Source organism: Thermobia domestica, chromosome 7, assembly GCF_964235325.1.
Source record: "Thermobia domestica chromosome 7, izTheDome1.hap1.1, whole genome shotgun sequence".
In the NCBI taxonomy this organism is placed as follows: Eukaryota; Metazoa; Arthropoda; class Insecta; order Zygentoma; family Lepismatidae; genus Thermobia; species Thermobia domestica.
In genome coordinates, this window is record NC_137460.1 from 70,409,403 (window position 1) to 70,435,620 (window position 26,218).

At 36.3% G+C, this 26,218-nt stretch overlaps 1 protein-coding gene across 1 annotated transcript; it reads left to right on the forward strand.

Annotated features, from left to right (window-relative positions):
• Window positions 1-13,020: 13,020 nt before the first annotated feature.
• On the forward strand, window positions 13,021-14,493 carry LOC145689216 (uncharacterized). Its single transcript, XM_081763353.1, has one exon. It carries the CDS (start codon window positions 13,021-13,023, stop codon window positions 14,491-14,493), a length of 1,473 nt encoding a protein of 490 aa, XP_081619479.1.
• Window positions 14,494-26,218: the final 11,725 nt, after the last annotated feature.

Sequence of the window (26,218 nt, forward strand, 5' to 3'; positions counted from 1 at the left end):
TAGTATTTTAGTATAAACATATTTCTTTTATAAAATAAGTATATTTTATACTCTTGATAATTTCCACATAAAACTGTATGATGGGGAACGCCACATTGAATTTGGGACTAGTTAGCAATGCTCAGGGGCGTAGCCACGAGGGGGTCCACCGGTTCCGGACCTCCCAAAAATTTCGAAACTTGACTAACATTTGTAGACTTTCTTAATAAATTATACTTTTTAACAGAAACGATTGATGTATGCTAAATATTTTATTTTACGCCTCATCATGTACTCTTCTTTTCTTATAAAAAAAATCGTTCTATCATTTTTCTAAAAAATATAGGTGACAGTAAGTAAGAATTACTTATCGTCTTTTCGGGTGCAGTATAAGACAGGTTCCATATTATATAGACGTATTGGACTTCCCTCAAATACTTTGGACCCCTCCCAGTTAACATTTCTGGGTGTAGAACTGGCAGTGATGTTTGTTTTGATGTTCTTTGATTTTTCGGGGGGCTTCTGTTACATGCTGATTCTTCATCTGGCAGGTTTCGAGGTTTCCTTTCCAGAACATATCACATTGGTAAGCATTGTTCCGCCTCATGTGGAAGTATATTGTGTTCATCGTGCATTGCGTAACAACCAAGACGGATGATTTGGAATGTGGTTTTTTCTTTTACGCACATGTGTGTGTGTTGATGTGTGAATATGTGACATTCGGAATTCATATACCAGTTGTGGTTTGGTTTTTAATTATTAGGTTTAATTTTATTGTATGTGATTTAATTCTGTAAATAACCTACAAATTCTGAATGAGTTGTATACCATGACTTCTGTAAATAACTTACTAAAAACATTGACCAGCTTTCAACTGAGGAAAAATTTGCAATTAAGGCTTAGACAAAACAAGCAAAGGGGAATTCAGGAGAGTGTTCGAAAAAAGAAATCCAGTTTAAATTTACAGGGTATCTTATGCAGTAGTGTTATTTGTACCAGATACATTTCCTCAATTTATTTTAAATTTTCCTGGATAAACTGTGAATAAAGTGTGTTCAATGTACATTTTTTTATAACACTAATCTCTGATACGAACTCTCTCACTGTCAATGACTTGAGTTTGCTAGAATGAATCGTTCGCAATAATCTAGAAAAAATATTTAGTAAATCTACAAAGCTTTGAAATTAATATTAACAGTACCTATGGCGTCAGCAAAAGACGAAAAGCTTTTTCCACATGAGAAAGGATTGACACTTTCAAGGAATTGAATGTCCCAAGAAAGGTTATCACCATTGGTTATGCTTTCCATCGAAAAAGACCTGACAATAAGAATACCAGAGTTCAACCAGCATGTATTAGACATTTGCTCCAATCAAAGAGAGGAGAATGAACTTACTAATTAATTAAGGTGATTAATCGGATAAAATGTTTTGCATTTTTTATTTTTTGAAAACAGAATTTTATATAATTTAACATGTCACATAGCATTTGCATCTAAAGTTATGCTGATTAGTCAATGAGTCAACTTTATATCTTCTGTCTCTTATCGTTCGTACTGCAACACCCGAAACCACAATCCACCGGCCGCCACTGATTTAAGCTCCTCCTAATCAGCAAGTTATCCTGAAGCTGTAATAGTTGAAGCTTGAAGTTTACATGCGCGCACACACAAGTTAACTGATAGATCCCATACTCCACGTAACAACAGTTAGAAGTCACGCATTTCATTTACTCTACCAGAAATACTTCTGTTCAAATTTTGTTGCAATATCTTCATTAGTGCTAAAACATTTTAAAACGAAATTACAGATCCGTAGAACATCGTGTAGATTATGTGTTCTTTCTGATTTGTGGTAGGTATGTCCTTGATAAATTTGATTATGGATTGACTGATGTTGATATTTGTAATAACTAACTAACTTTATGGCTATGGAACCCGGAGGTTCAATGCCACGTTCACAAAAGCTCTCCACTGACTTCTATTCTTAGCCAACTGGATCCAGTTTCTACTTTGTAATCCTATTTCTGCGAGATCAATTTTAATATTGTCCTAACATCTGCGCCTGGGTCTTCCTAATGGTCGTTTTCCGATTGGTTTTCCAGTTAAGGCTTTGAAAGTGTTTCTACTTTCTTCCATCCTGGCTACATGACCTGCCCATCTGAGCTTCCTAGATTTCATGACCCTAACAATGTTCGGTAAACCATATAAATTATGTAGTTCCTCGTTATGAAGTTTCCATCATTCACCATTCCCGTTCCTCTTGCGTCCGAATATTCGTCTCAGGATCTTGTACTCAAATACTTTCAGTGTATGTTCTCTCAGAGTAAGCGACCATGTTTCGCAACCATATAGAACAACAGGCATGATTATCGTTTTATATATTTTAAGATTCAAATTCGTCGACAGAATACGCGACCACAAGATATTCTGAACTGAATAATAACACGAATTGCCTGCTTTTCATCGGCATTTAATTTCTTCGTGAATTCGTGATTTTTATCCGTTAATATTGATCCTAGATATTTGAAAGTATCCACTTTATCAAAAGTATCGTTGTAATATTATCACGATATTATGTGAAGATTAAGATTACAGGTACCAGGTTCCTCTATTTCCATCTAAAGTTTTTTGTTGTTTTCGTTTTAATTAGATACAGATTGTTATCAAAATAACGGAAATACCTGACGAAAATGCAACTTATCAATGCAGCGTAAGGGCACCGTCAGCCTACAGAACAAATCCAATACGTCATGGAATGGAGGCATATACTCGTACATCATGAATGGGTTTCAGAGTAATATTTTACAATTCCTCATCAGTGCAGACTCAGTTTCGTCAACGACGATAGAGGAGTATACAATATCTGCTCTGAATTCTGAGCTCTAGAACTAACCACACGTTTTCTTTTAATAATATTGAAGTCTGTGGATTGGGTGAGTCAGATGAATTGTTAGTTCATCCTCATGCAGGGCCTGTTCTACCATATGTGCAACACGTTCATTTGCACGGGGCGGTAAGTCTCGAGGGCGGCAAAATCTGTCATAACCATATTATTTAAAATAAATATATCTTATTGGAAACAGACTTCGTGATGATAGTTGTTAAATTTACTAGACTGACCTTTTATTTGAATACTACATTCATAAATCATGTTTAGGTCACATTAGTTTAAGGGCACATGGACAGTTCTAAAGCAAATGGTGAAACAAATCCTAGCATGAATTGGTTGATTGTTGTCAAGTACAAGAACTCAATTCTCAAACAGTAGTGAACACATGCTCTATTTAGTTAGTTATCATAGTTTTCATATGAAAACTAGTCTTGTCTTTGTCGCAAACAAGTTCATTATCATTGAAGGAGGAAACAAGTTTCTTTAAATATTTTTTAACAGATGTAGAAGGAAAAATCAAGAAATAAAGATAAAAGAGCTAATTACACTGGAATTGCAAACTTATATATTGAGATTGAAGCTCGATATTGAATCCTATAAAAAAGATTACCACCTTTCTTCTGCATATGTGTTTGTTTTATCTTTCACTATAGTGCGTCCAGTAAGAGAACGTCTCTGACAGCTCGCACTGACATTGCCACTACTCGCGTGTCAAGGTTTTTTTCGGTGCAACTTTTGTGGCAATTTAATAGACTGAAATAGTAATGTCGTCATTTCTCTTCGTTACCATGGTGATCGCCATATTTTTTTCTAAACAAATGCATGAAGCGATAGGTATACTATGAAGTATACTGTTAGTAAGAGCACAAAGTTAATAATAATTTTAGAATATTTTGAGACAAAGTAAAGTTTGCAGGAAAATATACAGATTAAGAATATGGGTCCAGTATTTAGAAAATTTACAAGTGAAATCTAGTAATTAACGAAGTAACATATAAGGAACATTTTTCTACAGGGGCTACATCTCTAGGTAATCTGATGAGATAGAAATTGCTTAATGCCAGCGCCGTTACCATATAATGCACAATGAACAAAATCAACTATACGCAATGTAAAAACTATAAGGTACAGACTGATGAGCTGTCGGCACAATGAAAATAGAACAAATATACGATTTGTCTACAAGGAAAAATGATTGTATATTTTGAAAAGATTATATATTTTGAAAATAATGTTAATTATATTGGCGCATTTAGGTATTTTACACCCACCCTTTAAAATATGAGTGCATAGTTACAGTGGCTACAAAATAAAGAAACAAGCAATCAATCAAAAAAAAAAAAAAAAAAGACACGAAGCTTGTAGCCATATACGTTCTAAGAATTTTCAATCTGGACCAATTTCTGATCGGTTAACATGCATCGGATCTTTCCTTATATTTTCTACTTACTTTAAAAATATATACTGACAGTACGACAAGAAAACATCCAATTATGAATGGTTCAGCATAAGTTTTAAACACTATTTCTGAAGACCTACACGTTTGAAATGTAATGTGTGACACTGATAGCACTAAATAAATATTTTCCAGAGTTATTTAAATTTAATATCCGATAATAAATAAGCTAAGTATATCTTGACAATTAACGTACCTTCCAAATGTATAAATCACAAAATCTTTGATATCAGGGGAAACATTTCACTTTCAATGCTTGTCATATTTTAATATACTATTTACCTAATCGCTTGCTTTTTCTATGATTTCGTAGGTTCATTCATTGGAATCTTTTTAAACATGTACAACTTTTTTTTTTTTTTTTTTTTTACTTTAACTTTTGCAATCCAGAAGATAACACGTCACTGTTTTCGCTTTGTATTTAGGTTCTTAGGCCATGTTGTTTAGAAAATAAAATTAGAAAATAAAGAGAAGTTCGAGTTATATTTGATTCATGCTCCTGTCATTTATGTGTATACAGATCATAGACCGATTTTATCACTGATAAAATCTATGAAAGTCCCAGCGCTTGTACAGAGGTGGTTAACAAGAATAATGAGATTTCCAGTTGTGCTGAGATTTCAGCAAGGGAAGACAAATCCCGTAGATTTTTTGTCTCGTCTCGAAAACTCGCACACTGAAGGTCCAGAGTTTGAGGGGAGCAACGAGGCTAATGAATTATTACCGTTAGAAGCTGAAAACGATTCTGGTTTTCTTAAGATAGAGACAAGCGAAGGAAAGGTAGTAGACGTTCAGGAGCTACCAACGTCTGAGGTTTTACTCATTGATTATAATAGTTTTAGGGAAGTAAAAATATTAAAGAAACAAATGAAGGAAAAGAAGAGAAGAAAGAACTTAATCGCGAGCAAAGTTAAAAAATTTTCTCTAGAAGAAAAGAGAGAAATGCTATCAGAATTACCTTACTGCATGTTAGTAGAAGAAGAGGAAGAAAATAATTATGCAGACTTCTCGCAAATCAGAGATTTAGATAAACTTAGAGAAACTCAAAATGGAGATTCTTTTATTTCGAAATTCATTGCTTTCTTAAAAGGAGATAAGGTGTCAGTTTCTAGTAAGCTGAAACAAAAATTTAAGAGACTGAAGAGAAATTGTTTTATAGACGAGAATGGAATTCTGAAAAGAAGATTGAGGGTAAATGATGAAGTTAGGGATGTGGTTTGGATCCCAAATTCATTGAGAGCAACTCTCTGTGTGATGGCTCATATAATTAAAGAATCAGGTCATCCTTCGTGGATAGAAACGCTAAGAAAATTGCGGGAAGCTTACTTCTGGCCAAGTATGCGTAACGATGTACGAAATTTTTGCAAAGCTTGTGTTCCCTGTAGTTTATACAAGGAAAATACTAATACTAAGTATGGGTTTATGGAATCTTCATTAGCTGTTAGGCCTAACCAAATCTTGTATGTCGATAATTTTGGATCCTTAGTGCCGAGTAAAATAGGAGGATATAGATATGGATTAGTCCTTGTTGATGGATTTTCAAGATTGGTAAAGATTTATCCTGTCAGAAGACTTACTGCAAAGACAATGGTAGACTGTCTTTTAACTTTTTTCTCGGAGTTTGGACCTTATTCTCAAATATCTAGTGACAATCACTCAATATTTTCAGGAAAGTTGTGGAGAGAAACAATGAGTCTGCTTAAGACAAGATGTCATTTTATTAGCGCTTATAGGCCAAAGGGAAATAAAAGCGAAAAAATGATAAAAGATGTAAAGACAATACTTGGCATGTATGCTAACAAGCATGAAAATTGGGCGAGAGATATTAAACTTATTGAATTTGCAATAAATTCCAGAGTTTGTTCGGCTACGGGATACAGCCCAGCATTTCTATTCTTTGGAAGGTCTTTTAAACACCCGTTATATGAAACCCAAGAAGAGAAAGAAGTTCAAGAGGAACCAGATTATTGTAAATATGTTCGGGAAATCCAACTGAGAATGGAGACTGCTTACAAACGCGCGAATGAGGTACAGAGACGAAAACATGCTGACAGAAAACAAATTTACAATAGAGGTCGTCGACCGAATCCATTCAAACCCGGTCAGATGGTATGGTGGCGGATAATACGGCTTTCTTCCCCCACTAATAAAGTGAGTGCAGGCCTCTTACCGAGATACAGCGGTCCATGGAAGATCGAAAAGCAGTTAGCTGCAAATACTTATATAATTCGGAATCAAGACAGCGGTAGAACAGTCAAGACAAACGCTGATATGATCAAACCTGTTTTTATGGTCCCAGAATTTTGTAAGAAGGTCCGTGAACTACAGCCAGAGTTTGCCAAAACACTATTTCCAGACGAAAGAGGAAGTAATGTTGGGGGGAAAATAAAACATCCCACAGACGTAGTAATTTAAGCTTAAAAAAAGATTTTTTGTGCTGTTATTTTTTCTTTCTTAGAGAAATTTAGCTAGTTTAGGGAACAAGCCTGGCCAAGATCACAGTTTTCTCGTCTCGTCGTTTACTGTAAACATCGTTGTTTGTAGTCTCAAAGCTTTGAAAAAATGTCGAACGAATTTAAGAAACCTACACGTAGTGTGTACGTTGCTGCACGTCCTAAAGCAGATGCAAGTTTTGAACTTGAATTATTGTGTCACGTAGATGCTTCACGAAACAATAAGCGTCGTATGCGTTTTTCACAGTTAAATAACAGCAGTAGTAAGAAAGTTCGAGTAGCTGACCCAGGCTATACTTTGAAGGACATTAGAGCACTTCAATATCAAGAATCGTTGCAAAAGTTTAATGAGCAGTTGTTCACGAAAGAGGACTCCAACCTTGGTGGACCGAGTTCGAAAGATTCTTCCAGTAATCCAGATGCTATTGTCGAGGATGGTTGTTTCTTGGATCTAATCACTGATGGTGAGGGATTAGATGACCTTCCCTTAACACCAGGTAAGGACTTAGATTTATCAGGTACTGTGAACGGAGTCGAGACGGCAAAAAGGAAGTTGGACATCTAGTGAACAGAAATCTGCAAGTCGGTATTGCAGATAAACAGATAAAATCAGTGGAAGTGAGTGAACAAGTGAAGTGAACAAATACTGAATTAAATGGGAAATTATTAATTTTTGCTTATGTTTTTTTTTTTTAAAAAAAGACGGTCACGAGACTAAGAACTGAAGGGAAATTCTCCCTAAAAATTTTAAGTCGTTACGAAATTAAATGAAAAATTTGTTTGTTTTTCTTTTTGTGATTGTGATAGTGTTGTGATGAAAAATTTTTTGAAATATAAGACTGATCCGGACTATAAACTGAATACTCAAGTAACAAGTGAGAATAATATTCTTTTTTTTTTGTTTTTTTGTGATGGGGTTATATGCAAGGTACGTCTTGCGACCTTGCTGATATTATATTCAAATATAACTGATATAATTTAAATATTGCTCTATTTAATAATTGTGTTTAATTATAGGTTAGAAATCCAGGCCTGGAGTATATTAATTATTGGTATATATTTATTCATTTATTTTATTATTATTAGTGTAAGGAAATATTTAATCAATTTATGTTGTATATTTATGTATATATATATTAGAGCATCATCCCCTATTATTTAAGAATTATTCATATTATTACTTACAGTTTAGCTAGTGCTAATCGTTGCTTTTTTCCATGCTAACTTTTTCTCTTGAAGCCTGTCGAGGAGGCTAGCTGCTAAATCCATTGTATTTCAGTCTCCCTTACTGGGAATTTTCCATTTCGAGTAGTTGGCGCTAAAAAACTTTCTAAAGATTTTTTGTTGCTATTTTTTTAGCAGGCCAAACCGTATAAAAAGGCTGCCTCCCCTATCTTCGTGGCTGTGCGTTTTGAGGATTCCAGAATGTAGGATCTTGGCCAGCCAGTCCGCTGCACTGTAAGAGAATAGTGCAGTTTGGAGAGAGTCCCCTCTAGTTAGAGACTGTATGTAGAGAGAATAGTGATTCTACTACATTACAGATGCCCGCTTAAGCAATTGAGCTTTGGCCGTTAGATAGGATATTAAAATGATTTTAGGAAATAAGTTGTTATTTTTAGATGCTTAATCCTACGCCTATAACAGAGGCTATTGGATTACTATTGCTTGTTTAGAATGGGAGTATATAAGCTTCCTAAGGGTCTATGGCGGAGGTGAGTGACGCACGTATAGACTCGAGGTTTTGGTTCCGTCCTAGTGGTGGAGGAACATTAATTTTGAAATCCAAATGCGTTTGGGTTCGATCCCTGCTTATGTAATTATAGCATATTTAGGTGCTGTAAGAGATTAGAGATTTCTCACTGCAACTTTCATTTAAGAGAGTGTTAGAGTGAGTATTTAACCAAATTCCTTTATTTCCTTGAGCGTAAGGAAATTTAGAGCCGTGAGTAAAGGCTGACAATCCTATCCCTAAAACCAACCTATCCTATATGATTATTTGCTTAAGCTAGATAGAATCCTTTTGTGGACTTAACTTGGAGTCCCAGAGTCAGGTTTAGGCCAGACAGTGACCTTTGAGTCAAGGTCCCGTCTTTAAAAGCAAGGAGTACGGTCCAGGAGTAACTGAATTCTGTAAACCGTATTTCCACAGGTCCCTGCTATAATAGAGAGTAATTTGATTAATAAGGAAATTAGGATTTCTAGAGTTTAGATTAAAATACTTCCTTTCTCCATTAGTTATTGGGGAAGGGTAAGAAGGAAGATAGAGTGCATATAGGGCGGAGTGGCGTCCTGAGATAAAGTTAGTACCCTACCTTTAAATTAGAGTATTCTATTTGTAAATAAACGAATAATCACCTAGTTAATTTCTCGGAATTTCATTTAATATTCTTTGATATGAACCATATACCCTAGACATTACGAGCAAGTACTTTGTAAGGACGTAGATAGAAAGTTATGAATAATTAGAAAGTTGTTAGTTGATATCACTAATTATACGGAATTGATATTCATATTTGGAAGAGATATAGAGAAACGAGAAATCGAGAATACGGACAAAAATTTTTTTTTTACCTTCCAAAAGTGGGGAATTCTCGTCCGGAATAGAAATTAAATGAAACCGAGAAACAGACGTAGGAGGAAAATGGAGAACGTAATTGAATTAGACTTGTTAAAATCCGCTTTAGGGATAGATTCGGATGTTGATCTAGGAATAGACCAAATAGTAGAGGAAATACGTAAGCTTAGAGAGGGGAATCAAGAAAATAATGAGCACAGAAATTGTAAATGTAGTAGTTTGGATGAAATAAAACTACCGTTACCGAAGTTCTCAGGACAAGTATCGGAGAATCCATTCGATTTCCTCGATGAATTGACAGATTTTGCCAAGAGCAAAAACATGACAATGAATGAATTGCTAGATAAAGTTATTCCAAATGCCTTAGTTGCTGACGCCCGTAAATGGTTTAATTTCAAGTCGAAATTTGCAGATTTTACTGCATTTAGGCATAGTCTACTGCAGGAATATTTTAGCTTTAATTATGAAAGCGAAATAGAAGCTCAATTGGCGACACGAATTCAGAGACCGGACGAATCGTTCTCAAGATTTATTAGAGAAATGGCATTGCTTTTCTCTCGTATGAAAAATCCAGTTGAGGAGGTAGAACAGATAGCTAAGATTGTAAGTAAAGCACACCCTAAGTATAAACAATTTCTTCATGATAGGAAATTTGTAAACTTAAGGGAGTTGGAGGAATACGCCTTGAAAATTCAAGCGTATTTATTAGAAGATTATAACTATGCTAAGCAGCATAGCGCAGGGAAGGAAGAAAGTATCCAATTGGCTGCAGTGAGTAGTAGAGAGATAGGCACTGAGTCAGTCCCCCCGATTAGGCCGCAAGCATTAAATCCAGCATATTTTAGCAGGCAAACAAATGAAAAGAGAGAAAGTAAAAAAGAGGGACCAAGTAAGGCTGAAATTAAATGTCATGCGTGTAGAGGTTTTGGGCACAAAAGCTATGTTTGCCCCAGCAAGAAAAAGGTTGAGAACCACGGGAAAAGGGAAAATATTGCAGCTACGGTCACTAGATTTCCTAGAAAACTTGCTAGAGGGAAAAATGCACCTCCTTATCTTTTTGGGAAATTTTACGGACAGATTAAAGACTGTTACTTGGACAGTGGATCATTTATTTCATTAATTGATATTAAGACCGCGAAAAAATGGATTGAGAAAGGAGCGAAGTCGGAAAAAGTAAATGAAAAGATTTTGTTAGCTACAGGTGAAGCTAGCTGTAGTCTTGTGGTTATGCCAACTTTTTTCATAAAAAGGAGGAAATTTACGCATAAATTCTATGCTCTTTCTCACGCTTCTATTGAATTAGTGCTTGGTGCTGATTTTCTATCAGAAGCAAAGATAGATCTTTACCTTGCGAAAAATTCATGGTGCTTTAGCGATGAGTCGTTTCTTACGAGATTCGTAATTCCAGAGGATCGAGAGAGAACTTCAAAAAGTTTGTCATCATCAATGAGGGATAACGGTACTCTTTGTAAAGAGGGAAACGATGGTGCGTCAGGAAAAAGAAAGAATTCTTTTTTATTGCATCGAAAGCAAGAAAGGAATCTCAAGGGTGGAGAACAGAGCCACTAATAAAAGCGACAATATTAAATAGAGAGGTATTCTTGTTTTGCGACTCTGGCAGCCTACTGAGCTTTGTTGACGAAAACGAAGCAAATTTGTGGAGAGAGAGAGGGGCGAAGTTTAAGAAAGATCCATTGTATTTAAGTCTAGCGAGTGGGTCAGCGACTTCCTTAGAGAGTGTGCTCGTAGAAGTTGAATTTTACGGCCATAAAATTAAGCAGCGGTTCCACGTGGTATCTTCCCTTCTGAAACCCATAATTGCAGGAAGAGATTACCTGGCGAGGGCAAAGATTGTTTTGTGTACATCGCTCCGAGGATGGTGTATTGAGAACGGAGGGATGGCGGTATGCGAGTATGACAAACCTCATAAAAGTAGAGGGGAGGGAAATGTCCCTTGTGCGGCCATTGAGAATGCCCCCAGCCAACTTACAGAAAAGATGTTAAACAATGTTAGTTTAGACCCACAGAGAAAAAATAAAATGAGAAATATTTTGGAAAAATATAAGAACGTTTTTTCAGACAAACCAGGAGTTACACATTTAATGAAACATCATATAAATATTAAAAACCCCAAACCCTTTTCCTGTCGGCTTAGACCTATGTCTATAGAGACAAAACAGATTATGGAGAAAGTGTTAGATCAAATGGAAAAAGATAGAATTATAAAAAAGGCGAGTACCCCGTACGTAAGCTGCCCGATTTTGCATAAGAAAAAGGATGGTAGTTTCAAGGTCATATTAGACAGTCGAAAAGTTAACGAACTAACAGAGAAGGAAAAAGTAGGTTTGCCAAGTATAATGGAAGCCCTAACTCACCTAGGAAAGATGAATTTCTATGCATGTTTTGATTTATCATATGCTTTCGCTCAAATTGAATTAGATGAAGAAAGTCAACCGTATACAGGTTTTATAACTCATTTGGGCACGAATCAGTTCATTAGAGGAGTTTATGGATTATGTAATTACCCATTTGCTTTAGCCAGGTTAATGCAAATGGTTTTAAAGGAACTATATTATACTAAGGTCATCTCATTCTATGATGATATAGTGGTGGGCGGACAAACACCAGATGAGTTAATTGAAACTCTTGAAGAAACGTTGAAGAGAATTAGCGATGCAGGACTTACCCTTAAACCGGATAAAGCAGTTCTTTTTACGCAGAAAATAGAATTTCTGGGATATACTATTACTCCCGGTAGAATAACATGCACTCCGGAGAAATTAAAGATGGCACAGCAAATTACTAGGCCGAAGAATGTAAAACAGCTTAAAGCGATCTTGGGATTTTTCCAGTTTTTTCACTTTCGGATACCAAATATGGCTATGATAGTTTCACCGCTTACAGATTTGTTGAAGCGAGATGCAAAATTTAAATGGGAAGAAAAGCATGAGAAAGCGTTATTGCAACTAAAGGAGGAATTAGCCAAAGATCCTGAATTACTTCTACCGAAGTTAGATGACCCGTTCTACTTATATTAGGACGGAAGGTCGGTGGCTACTGGGTACACCCTCTGCAAAAAGGATGATAAGGGCCGTTTAGCAGTAGTAGCGTATGGATCTAGAAAGTTATCTCCCACTCAAAGTAAATATAGTTCTACGTATCTAGAGCTTTTATCCATTGTTATTGCACTTGAGAAGTTCGAGTTATATTTGATTCATGCTCCTGTCATTTATGTGTATACAGATCATAGACCGATTTTATCACTGATAAAATCTATGAAAGTCCCAGCGCTTGTACAGAGGTGGTTAACAAGAATAATGAGATTTCCAGTTGTGCTGAGATTTCAGCAAGGGAAGACAAATCCCGTAGATTTTTTGTCTCGTCTCGAAAACTCGCACACTGAAGGTCCAGAGTTTGAGGGGAGCAACGAGGCTAATGAATTATTACCGTTAGAAGCTGAAAACGATTCTGGTTTTCTTAAGATAGAGACAAGCGAAGGAAAGGTAGTAGACGTTCAGGAGCTACCAACGTCTGAGGTTTTACTCATTGATTATAATAGTTTTAGGGAAGTAAAAATATTAAAGAAACAAATGAAGGAAAAGAAGAGAAGAAAGAACTTAATCGCGAGCAAAGTTAAAAAATTTTCTCTAGAAGAAAAGAGAGAAATGCTATCAGAATTACCTTACTGCATGTTAGTAGAAGAAGAGGAAGAAAATAATTATGCAGACTTCTCGCAAATCAGAGATTTAGATAAACTTAGAGAAACTCAAAATGGAGATTCTTTTATTTCGAAATTCATTGCTTTCTTAAAAGGAGATAAGGTGTCAGTTTCTAGTAAGCTGAAACAAAAATTTAAGAGACTGAAGAGAAATTGTTTTATAGACGAGAATGGAATTCTGAAAAGAAGATTGAGGGTAAATGATGAAGTTAGGGATGTGGTTTGGATCCCAAATTCATTGAGAGCAACTCTCTGTGTGATGGCTCATATAATTAAAGAATCAGGTCATCCTTCGTGGATAGAAACGCTAAGAAAATTGCGGGAAGCTTACTTCTGGCCAAGTATGCGTAACGATGTACGAAATTTTTGCAAAGCTTGTGTTCCCTGTAGTTTATACAAGGAAAATACTAATACTAAGTATGGGTTTATGGAATCTTCATTAGCTGTTAGGCCTAACCAAATCTTGTATGTCGATAATTTTGGATCCTTAGTGCCGAGTAAAATAGGAGGATATAGATATGGATTAGTCCTTGTTGATGGATTTTCAAGATTGGTAAAGATTTATCCTGTCAGAAGACTTACTGCAAAGACAATGGTAGACTGTCTTTTAACTTTTTTCTCGGAGTTTGGACCTTATTCTCAAATATCTAGTGACAATCACTCAATATTTTCAGGAAAGTTGTGGAGAGAAACAATGAGTCTGCTTAAGACAAGATGTCATTTTATTAGCGCTTATAGGCCAAAGGGAAATAAAAGCGAAAAAATGATAAAAGATGTAAAGACAATACTTGGCATGTATGCTAACAAGCATGAAAATTGGGCGAGAGATATTAAACTTATTGAATTTGCAATAAATTCCAGAGTTTGTTCGGCTACGGGATACAGCCCAGCATTTCTATTCTTTGGAAGGTCTTTTAAACACCCGTTATATGAAACCCAAGAAGAGAAAGAAGTTCAAGAGGAACCAGATTATTGTAAATATGTTCGGGAAATCCAACTGAGAATGGAGACTGCTTACAAACGCGCGAATGAGGTACAGAGACGAAAACATGCTGACAGAAAACAAATTTACAATAGAGGTCGTCGACCGAATCCATTCAAACCCGGTCAGATGGTATGGTGGCGGATAATACGGCTTTCTTCCCCCACTAATAAAGTGAGTGCAGGCCTCTTACCGAGATACAGCGGTCCATGGAAGATCGAAAAGCAGTTAGCTGCAAATACTTATATAATTCGGAATCAAGACAGCGGTAGAACAGTCAAGACAAACGCTGATATGATCAAACCTGTTTTTATGGCCCCAGAATTTTGTAAGAAGGTCCGTGAACTACAGCCAGAGTTTGCCAAAACACTATTTCCAGACGAAAGAGGAAGTAATGTTGGGGGGAAAATAAAACATCCCACAGACGTAGTAATTTAAGCTTAAAAAAAGATTTTTTGTGCTGTTATTTTTTCTTTCTTAGAGAAATTTAGCTAGTTTAGGGAACAAGCCTGGCCAAGATCACAGTTTTCTCGTCTCGTCGTTTACTGTAAACATCGTTGTTTGTAGTCTCAAAGCTTTGAAAAAATGTCGAACGAATTTAAGAAACCTACACGTAGTGTGTACGTTGCTGCACGTCCTAAAGCAGATGCAAGTTTTGAACTTGAATTATTGTGTCACGTAGATGCTTCACGAAACAATAAGCGTCGTATGCGTTTTTCACAGTTAAATAACAGCAGTAGTAAGAAAGTTCGAGTAGCTGACCCAGGCTATACTTTGAAGGACATTAGAGCACTTCAATATCAAGAATCGTTGCAAAAGTTTAATGAGCAGTTGTTCACGAAAGAGGACTCCAACCTTGGTGGACCGAGTTCGAAAGATTCTTCCAGTAATCCAGATGCTATTGTCGAGGATGGTTGTTTCTTGGATCTAATCACTGATGGTGAGGGATTAGATAACCTTCCCTTAACACCAGGTAAGGACTTAGATTTATCAGGTATTGTGAACGGAGTCGAGACGGCAAAAAGGAAGTTGGACATCTAGTGAACAGAAATCTGCAAGTCGGTAGTGCAGATAAACAGATAAAATCAGTGGAAGTGAGTGAACAAGTGAAGTGAACAAATACTGAATTAAATGGGAAATTATTAATTTTTGCTTATGTTTTTTTTAAAAAAAAAAAGACGGTCACGAGACTAAGAACTGAAGGGAAATTCTCCCTAAAAATTTTAAGTCGTTACGAAATTAAATGAAAAATTTGTTTATTTTTGTTTTTGTGATTGTGATAGTGTTGTGATGAAAAATTTTTTGAAATATAAGACTGATCCGGACTATAAACTGAATACTCAAGTAACAAGTGAGAATAATATTCTTTTTTTTGTTTGTTTTTTTGTGATGGGGTTATATGCAAGGTACGTCTTGCGACCTTGCTGATATTATATTCAAATATAACTGATATAATTTAAATATTGCTCTATTTAATAATTGTGTTTAATTATAGGTTAGAAATCCAGGCCTGGAGTATATTAATTATTGGTATATATTTATTCATTTATTTTATTATTATTAGTGTAAGGAAATATTTAATCAATTTATGTTGTATATTTATGTATATATATATTAGAGCATCATCCCCTATTATTTAAGAATTATTCATATTATTACTTACAGTTTAGCTAGTGCTAATCGTTGCTTTTTTCCATGCTAACTTTTTCTCTTGAAGCCTGTCGAGGAGGCTAGCTGCTAAATCCATTGTATTTCAGTCTCCCTTACTGGGAATTTTCCATTTCGAGTAGTTGGCGCTAAAAAACTTTCTAAAGATTTTTTGTTGCTATTTTTTTAGCAGGCCAAACCGTATAAAAAGGCTGCCTCCCCTATCTTCGTGGCTGTGCGTTTTGAGGATTCCAGAATGTAGGATCTTGGCCAGCCAGTCCGCTGCACTGTAAGAGAATAGTGCAGTTTGGAGAGAGTCCCCTCTAGTTAGAGACTGTATGTAGAGAGAATAGTGATTCTACTACATTACAGATGCCCGCTTAAGCAATTGAGCTTTGGCCGTTAGATAGGATATTAAAATGATTTTAGGAAATAAGTTGTTATTTTTAGATGCTTAATCCTACGCCTATAACAGAGGCTATTGGATTACTATTGCTTGTTTAGAATGGGAGTATATAAGCTTCCTAAGGGTCTATGGCGGAGGTGAGTGACGCACGTATAGACTCGAGGTTTTGGTTCCGTCCTAGTGGTGGAGGAACATTAATTTTGAAATCCAAATGCGTTTGGGTTCGATCCCTGCTTATGTAATTATAGCATATTTAGGTGCTGTAAGAGATTAGAGATTTCTCACTGCAACTTTCATTTAAGAGAGTGTTAGAGTGAGTATTTAACCAAATTCCTTTATTTCCTTGAGCGTAAGGAAATTTAGAGCCGTGAGTAAAGGCTGACAATCCTATCCCTAAAACCAACCTATCCTATATGATTATTTGCTTAAGCTAGATAGAATCCTTTTGTGGACTTAACTTGGAGTCCCAGAGTCAGGTTTAGGCCAGACAGTGACCTTTGAGTCAAGGTCCCGTCTTTAAAAGCAAGGAGTACGGTCCAGGAGTAACTGAATTCTGTAAACCGTATTTCCACAGGTCCCTGCTATAATAGAGAGTAATTTGATTAATAAGGAAATTAGGATTTCTAGAGTTTAGATTAAAATACTTCCTTTCTCCATTAGTTATTGGGGAAGGGTAAGAAGGAAGATAGAGTGCATATAGGGCGGAGTGGCGTCCTGAGATAAAGTTAGTACCCTACCTTTAAATTAGAGTATTCTATTTGTAAATAAACGAATAATCACCTAGTTAATTTCTCGGAATTTCATTTAATATTCTTTGATATGAACCATATACCCTAGACATTACGAGCAAGTACTTTGTAAGGACGTAGATAGAAAGTTATGAATAATTAGAAAGTTGTTAGTTGATATCACTAATTATACGGAATTGATATTCATACATGGAAGATTATTAGATTAAGAGATAAGACCAAGAATAAGGAGGTCTTCTTTGTACTTTTTTTTCCTTCCAGGTATAAGACAGAGTGATCGTGGTTGGTAACACTGGTATCAAAGTATGGGCTGCAATGTCCCACCGCATGTGGTACGAAACGTCAGAGACCATCTCTTGTTTGCCGTGCTATAACATAATAGATTATTATTTAAAGGAAAAAAAAGGGACACAACGAGATTATATTTGTAGTATTTAGGCCTTGTGCCTGAGTGTGAATGCATTTTCCTTTCCCTTCCTTGTTCATGGTAGGGTAGTGTTACATACTCGCCAGGAAGGACGAAGGAAAAAAAAGTTATTGTGTAAAACATTTTTATAAAAATAGTTAATAACTAAAGATTACATTTAAAGAAAACATGGCAATAAACGGCGATAAACTGGTAATAAACGAAAACCAGAATAAAATTAAATTTAACCTGACCCCACATGCTAACACCCAAACTTTAGATAAACAACTATTAAAGTAACTTTTAACTACTAAATAAAAACTGGATGACAAGATAAACTTGGAAATAAAAAAGGTGAGTGGAAGTAGCGGGGATCATCATCACTTCAACTTACCAGTCAAGCATACTAGGTTACAGGTCTAACAATCTCTGAAGGACGGGACTGAAGATTTTGTGTAAGGATGGATCTTTTTGTGTAAGTCTTTTGTTTCCTTTCTGGCCTAGTCTTTAAACTGTAAATAGGGTAGTGAAAATTGGTATCTCGTGAGGGGATAATATTTTCCACTTATTTCCACTATACTATTTGTTAATTTTGTAACTGCAACCATCGATAAATCATATTTTGTTTAAATTAAATCTATTATTCAATAGACAAAGTTAACAGGAAAAAAAAAATATATTTTTAAAGATCGGAACAGTAGTATACATAAAATCGTGGCTTTTAAGATTTGTTCTTTCTGGAGAAAGGGGGCGGTAAATGGTGCCATTGCACGGTGCGGCAAGTTACCTAGGGCCGGCCCTGTTCTCATGTTAAGTAACCACACCTTAACAGCTCCAGTAATGTAAATTGGCGCATTATCATCTTCAAAACTTAGGCATTCGCGGAAAACAACATCTGAATAGCAGAATATGTGTGGATATCACTAAAATGTCCACACATTCACTGGCAGTAGTGAGTCCTATAAATGTAATTGTGCACGTTGAATTTGAAGATTTTATTTAATCCAAATGACAGGATTCTCTATAAGAATTTATCTATTGATAACGCGAATTTTTGTAATTGTAGTATTCAGTTATTACACTGTAAATATATGTATTACTCAGGAGTAATATTGAAATACGACGCTTCGGACACAAATTTTTTGATTGGTTACTTGACGCTCCTTTTCAGTACTGTGGCTGTATGAGACAGGACCTGCTGTTTAAAGTGCGCGATCAAAATTCGTTAATGTTTGTATCCGACACTATCGGGAAAGAAACCAGGAACCATGCGTATAGAAAGCAGAAGCGTTGGCCACTCAGTCATGAAAAGGTACTGACCATACTGTATATAAAAATAATTAGAGCGTTGTTGACAGAAGTACCAAAAACAATGGTAGGAGAGGGGGAGTGACACAAAACTATAAATGTTTTAGTTTTCAGTGGGCAATACGCTATAGTTTAAAAACCAGTCGAGCGTATAAGTACAGGTGCCTAAAATTCTAGCATTACATTATTGCTGTACAGTGCAGATCATTTTATGTTTCCTGCAAATAATTAGAGATTGTATACAATTTATTTTTAAAATGCGTACAATACACATTTCCTCTTTCTGTCATAAATGCTTAAGACATACAATAAAGTTCTTAACACTGTTGGGTAAGTTACTTGTAAAAGTGTAACGCGTTACAAGTTACTTTACTTTCCTTTAAAATGTAACGCGTTACTTCCCTACTTCGAAAGTAGCGCGTTACTTTTAGGTAAGAAACTTTGAATATGGGAAAAAAAACTTATTACTTCAATTGTCCGTACTACTACTATTACCACCACAATTATTATTATTACTATTATTATTATTATTATTATTATTATTATTATTATTATTATTATTATTATTATTATTATTAATATTATTATTATTATTATTATTGCACGTTCTCAATCGCTTTATGTAGATGCAAGAACAAATTCTTACTTGAGAACTATGGGAACATTTTTATATAATGTAACACTGACTAAAAAGCCATACTGCCTTACTTGTAGGAATGGGCAGGAGCGAGTTTTCTTTGAAACTCGACTCGACTCGAAACAGACATTTTGAGCTCGATTCGAGAACTCGGTTTGAAAAATTTCCTCCAACTCGACTCGAATTCGGGTCGAGTCGAGCCAAATCGAGCTAAATCCTGTGTGTATTTTCAAATACTTTCTTCAAGTATCCTATATAGACAATATTATTATTATTATTAATTATAACAACACTGTGTATAAACATGAGAAATAGGTGGTTTGTTTCTGAATACTAAAAAACTAGTTGATTGCCAACCTCGGTAGTCGTGAAGTTTAGGAGTCAAGGACATTGTTCACGAGCTTCTGAATTTGGGTTGAGTATTCGGGCTCGAGCCAAATATTGTTAAAAGTTATAGGACGCCGGCCAAATATGTTCAAAACTGCTCGGCCCGGGTTTAGAATTGTCAATGACTCGAGCTGCTTGGCTCACAGCTCATTCTCTATCGAGCCGCGTGAAGTTAACCGAGCCAACAGCTCACCCAACCGAGCCGGCTAGAGCCCTCGACTCAATTGAGCCGAACCGAGCAGAAGGCTGATTCCTACCAAGCAGGCTCGAGCCAATGGTTCACACCAAGCGAGCCGGCACGAACCATCGGCTGTTGAGCCGAGTTGAACTAGCTTAGTATAAAACGAGACGAGGCGAGATGTGAGCAGCATAGATGGCCATTTTCTACTGGGCTCGCACTCACTCGGGCTCGCGCTCATCTCTCTCGACTGGGCTCGCACTCACTAATCTTATTTGGGCTCGCACTCACTCGGGCTCGCGCTCACTTCTGTCCACTGGGCTTGCACTCACTCGGGCTCGCGCTCACTTGTCTCAACTGGACTCGCGATCACCAGCGCTTGCGATCACTTCTCCCAACTGGGCTCGCGCTCACTCGCGCTCACACTCACTGATCTTATCTGGGCTCGCGCTCACTTGGGCTCACGCTCCCTTCTCTCGACTGAGCTCGCGCTCGGGCTCATTTCTCTCAATTGGGCTCACACTCATTCGTGCTCGGGCTCAGTTCCCTCAATTGGGCTCGCGCTCACGTATTTTATTGGGGCTCGAGCTCAATTGCACTCGGGCTCACTTCTCTGAGTTGGGCTCGCACTGACTTGTTTCATTGAGGCTCGGGCTCAGTTATTGAGCCCGAGCCCAGTTGAGCGCAAGAGCCATGCTCGCGAGCTTGTACACCTTAATAGGCTGATTAATGGCGTATGCCCCCTCCAATTTCAACCCCTGATGGAGTTGTTACAATTAATCGGTGTTTTCTAACTTTTCCTATTTTTGCAGCAGCCCAAACTATTATCTAAAGCGATTTTTGTTAAAATAATGTGAGTCACTTTTATATCGATTTTCATTGTTTCTGTTTGCAGAATCTATGTGGATAGGACTATCATTTAGTTACAAAATAATGTTTTTTCTTATCTCATAGAAATACCTGACACGTTAATACGAAACTTCGTTAAAACAGGTGCTTTAACAAAATGAACTAGTCCTACAAGTCTTAGGTTGTTTATGCAGCTGAAATTTGAAATACTGTTGATTGATTAATTGATTATCTTTCACCGTCCCCTTTCATCAGCGAGGCTATATGAGACATGGACTTATAGTTTTAACGTGGAATCTGAACCACTGTCGTTTAATACTTTCCCACAGGGAATCTATCACAAAAATCACGTGTGCTAGCCACTAGACCAGTCGAAGGGCTTGTAATACTGTTGTCCAATGATTTTTATTAGGAATAAATTATAGGTGATTTTTTTATCGTTTAGTCAGCGTAACGAAGATGTCCAAATTGATTGTGAATGTGATAATGCAAGTATTGAACCATTGTGTAGTCCACAATCCAGTATACACCTTCTGAACCCCTGTCACCAAGGCATTCAAAGTGAAAGTGTTAGTGCTCTGAAGAATGTTAACCCTCCCCCCGTCCCAACCCCATTGTTAATAAACCAACTATCCAACCCCGAGTCAGTGAAGCGGAAATCGATCTTGGCCGATGATAATTTTGTGCTCAGGAACTGCTCGAATTAGTAAGTACAACAAAATTAGTAAATACCAGATATGTTAACAGCAGACGTTCACCTTCAAGTTTTATTGTATTGCCAAGTCTCGAGGCTCATTCATTGTCGTGCTCTGTAGATAATAGCTATGTATCTGAGACCATGCTTCAATACCATACACTGAGAAAGAAGTGTACGTGGCGTATGTAAAATCGTATGTTACATTTGTAAATCCTGGAGTTTTTGGACTGCAAACGTATAGCTGAAAACGCATGTTTTACTGTATAATACTTTCTGTAAGGCCTACCGCTCACTGGCAACATTTTGTCGGGCAACTATCTTGTTGCTCTGGCTAAATGCATTGAGTCTTATGGGAGTCCGCTCATTGAGGCGACAGCGACAGAAAAGTTGCCGAGGTGTCGCCAAGCAGGGCGACAGCAGGGCAACAGCTCGGCGACGGAACAGTTGCGCAACATCTAAAAATGCATTGAGTCTTATGGGAGTCCGCTCACTGAGGCGACGGCGACAGAAAAGTTGCCGGGGTACCTCCAAATAGAAAGGTAAAAAAATAAATGTTTTCTACATTTTTTTCACGTAACAGTTCGTTCCGTGTGAAAAGAAGTGTTCGCAATGGAAACTAATACATTCTTTGATTAGTGGCTATCATGTTTTTAGTGATAAAGACTATGAAAAATTAATTGAGGATATAGACAAACGCTCAGCGTTAAAGATGAAATATATATATAAAGAAGAAACTATGGAAGGAAGTGTGTTTCGCTGTTATAAGAAACTAGAATGAGGTTTCCAGCCAAGAAAAAACAACACAGGTAGGTACATTTTTCGATAATGACATATCGCTGTCATACTACACACTACTACTTTCATTAATTTCCCACAACTAGAAAAAAATACAGATAAAATTATCATTCTCAATTTTCTTTCAATTTCAAATATAAAAAAGAAAAAACTGTACTGTATAAATATGGCCGATTTTAAAACGTGAAGAATACGCGGGAAGGGCGAAGAAAGCCAATTTTTATTTTATGGCTATACGTAGAACACCTGAGAGTACAGTTACGGTACAGTGTTGTCGGATTGCCGCTTTTGTTAGTTTCGTTCTCTTAGTTATTTCCAGTCGTTTTATATTTTCGTTATTCTTGTTATCCTTTGATTCGAATAATTGTTCCCGTTCATATTAGCTTACACAATGCTGTTACTTTTGTCACTCATTGACGTTCAGGGACGTCATTTAGGGGGGGGGCAAGAGGTGCATTTGCTCCACAAGAGTTTGAGGAATACATATACTTTAATCAAGTGTCTACTAATATACTAGTACAAAACGTGAAAGTCTTATGTCGGTGGTGCTCTTGCCCCCCTCAAGTGAAGTCTGAAATAACGCACCTGTTAACGCTACCTTCGAAAGTTTATTTAAATTTATTTATTTAACCATTGGAATGGGCGGTAGTTTTTTTTCTTTTTTTTAATGTCCGAAACCAGCGATTATGTGAACTGTTCCGGTTGCCGATTATGTAAATTGTAATATCAAATGCTCGGCAACTTTTCTGTTGCCGTCGCCAGTGAGCGAGGGTATGGCAACAAAACTGTTTTGTCTCCGTGAAGTTGCTGACTGCAGACGACAGCGACGAGATAGTTGCGCAACTGTTTTGTCGCCAGTGAGCGGTAGGCCTAAGTATTCCATGTGTACGTACTTTCCGCATAAAACAATATGGGCGGTCAGGATCTCATATACAAATGGACAAACAAGGGAACGTATAGCCTTTTGGCCTCTATTTAGAATTTGAGGGAGTGAATAGTTTGTATTACAAACAAGCAATATTTTCTAAAGTTAATTCTGCAGTAGTTTCTTTATTTCTTTACGTTTCCAACTTCTGATGAAAAAATAGGCCTATTAAGTGATATGACACCTCCATGAATACCGGGTTGATATAGTCTTAATGCGATGTCTTTACATGTTTTTCTGAAACCTGGAGCCCCACAATATTGTTCCCATTCGGACCTGCATCTTCTAAGTCCATTAGATTACTTTTTGCCCTTACTTTGAAGCAAGAAAACCTTAATTTTTTAACTTTGTGACTTCCCTCAGGAGCAACCTCCATCCATTTACTTTTAATTATGTATTTGAAAGCATATTGTCCTGCTAAAACACATTAAATATGAATATTTCTTAATTTAGGCTAAGTTTAAGAGTATTAAAACTGAAAATTTGAAAATATGCGTTGATTATAGCCTGTATTTTGTTAAAACACACCAAAGAAAGTTAGAAGTTAATGAAAGCTCAATAAAGATGTTTATGAATGAAATTTACGTCATAACATCAGTTTGAGTCGAGAAGTTATGTGTAATACTTTCGAAAATGGTAAGCATATTGTGGTTCTAGTTTTCAATTCATCGTTACATTTCCTTATGTATATTAAAAGCCGGTTCTTTAATGACGTAACATAACGGAAAAATAGTACCTATATAAAATGAGGTAATATTAAGGACTGCGTTAAAAGATGAAATGTAATTATGTCAATTTACGAAGCTATCGTGAAATTTAGAATGTTTTGTGTTTGTTTGTTTGGAGCTTAATATTCTTTTTCATCAGTGAAATTATATGAGATCTCGCTCGTCTGGAAGATGAGAATACTTACCACTTATTCACAGTGAATCAATATGAATAAGTGCCTGGCAACTATTAGCTATTTCGTCAGGTATGTGCTAATCTTCACGGTAATAAGATTTGTTAACTCTGCAATGAAAATATTGTCAACATCATGAAAATCGAATTGTAACCAAGGGTAAAAATGAACCTGAAAAGGTTGGGGAACGCATGACGTTATGCTGTCCCCTGTACCTATCTTTGCCCACTATATTTTTTAGGAAGTGGAGGGACGCCATAGATATTTTTGAAAGTGAGGGATGACGTCTCTCGTGTTTTCCCTCACTTTTAACACTGGTTGTAATAAACGACTCACCATCGTTTCAGGGTAGCTTTCGAAAAAAGACTTTAATGAAAGGAGGTGTGTGTGTGTGTGTGTGTGTGTGTCTTATTTTTTTGGATGTTGAATTGCTATCTTTCTTTTTTTAATAGCCCATTGACTTATATGAGGAAGTATTTTTCTTTTAACTAGACGAGATTTTAATCATTCAGTTTTACTAATTTCTTTTTCTGGCCTATTTAAGAGTTCCTTGCTTTAAAAATATTCAATGTAATATTGTTTTAGTTTTTATTTATATATATTAAAAATACATAATACCGTAGTTAAATTTCGCTTAGAATACATTTAAAGATCTCAAGAAGGAGTAGTCAGTAAAATTAACAGGCTAAAAATCAACATTCTTAAGAGCTACTCTTGTTTATTGAGTTTTAAAGAAGCTAGAATTAAATAATACATAATTAATATCGCTCGACTTTTCTATGAACGCACAGCTTCATTAGTTGCTAGTAAATAAATTTCCTACTTCGCAAGGCCAAGTAAAGTAGTTTCCTTACTCTATGATCTCACTAAGTGCGTTACTTAAAAATGTGTAACGCGTTACCGTTACGGTTACTTTGGAAAAATGTAACGCGTTACTAGGAAACGTTCTTTAAAAGTAACGCGTTACTTCCATTACGTTACTTCCCAAGACTGGTTCTTAACAATGGTGCATAGGGTCCAGGATTCAAACCCTGGTCCCGCCAAGTGAACTTTGTAGTGGACACACACCGTGTGCGTGGGTTTTCTCGGGATTCTTCCATTTCCTCCCACTTTCTTCATTCCACTATTTCATTCATTTCTCATCATCACCGTCTCCTTTAGCCTAGCCGGCATAAACGTGGAACGTAAAACTCAAAAATTTCATTTCATTTGGTTCTTAACAAACATTTATAAAGTACTGGCCTGTACTAAGAGATCAGAAAATATTAATAACAGCAATTTTTGGTATAAAAAGAGTGTTTTTAATGGTATAAGTAAGGCAGAAAGCAGTGGTGGATTTAGCCCAGGGACAGAGCGACTAAACTTCCCAGTTTTCTGAGTGAAAAAAAAAATAATTGAAGCTGTTATTTCTATATTTTTGAAAGTTTATAGTAAGCTCACAATATACCTGTTATAGTCTGGGTTCTGGCTACCTTTGCCTCCAGCTTTTACTTTCTAGAGCCACCACTGACAGGAAGTGAATAATTATAAAACTCTGGCTTGCCCTCCCGGCTCCCGCCACATTCGGGCGGGTAATCGGGTAGTTTTGCATTATTTTCATTAAAATATAGTCTTCACATCCACCGATAGATGCTTCAAAATCTGCGAGGGTTTTATATTATTATTATTATTATTTTATCTACTGGCTATGGTGTCTGTTTTGAATACTGAAAAAACATTTGAACTTGACCCTATTCTAAACGCAAATTTAACATGGAACAATTTGTAAAACAACTTTTGAATTTAGGACATAATGGCAGGAAATAAAGGCAGGAGGACAAAATGGCAGCGGACGAAATGGCAGGAGGACAGAATGGCAGGAAGTTAATTTGGCAAAAATTATAACTCCTAGGGCTCGTATTTTTAGGTTTCATCTATTGTGTTTGTTAGTGGGTAACGGTTCTCGATTTATTATTAATTTCTACCTCAAATGTCCAAAGCACATAAATACAGCTAAATTGAACCAAGAGCGTAAAAGTGGGTAAAGATCAGTTATCCATGTCAACTTTTTTCTTAAAACTATTTCTTTTTAACCATCTTCCAATTGATATCTTGGTTTTATAATAATTCTAAGTAGTACAACTTTTATTTATGACGAAAGAATTTTCCCGTGGACTCCCTCTGAATTTCTCTCAGGGTCTAGCTATCATGTGACAAAGAATTAAATCTACAAACTGCTTTCACACACAATATAATTTTGAAACTTGGGAGCCTAGTGGTATCTTTATGTCTGTAGTAT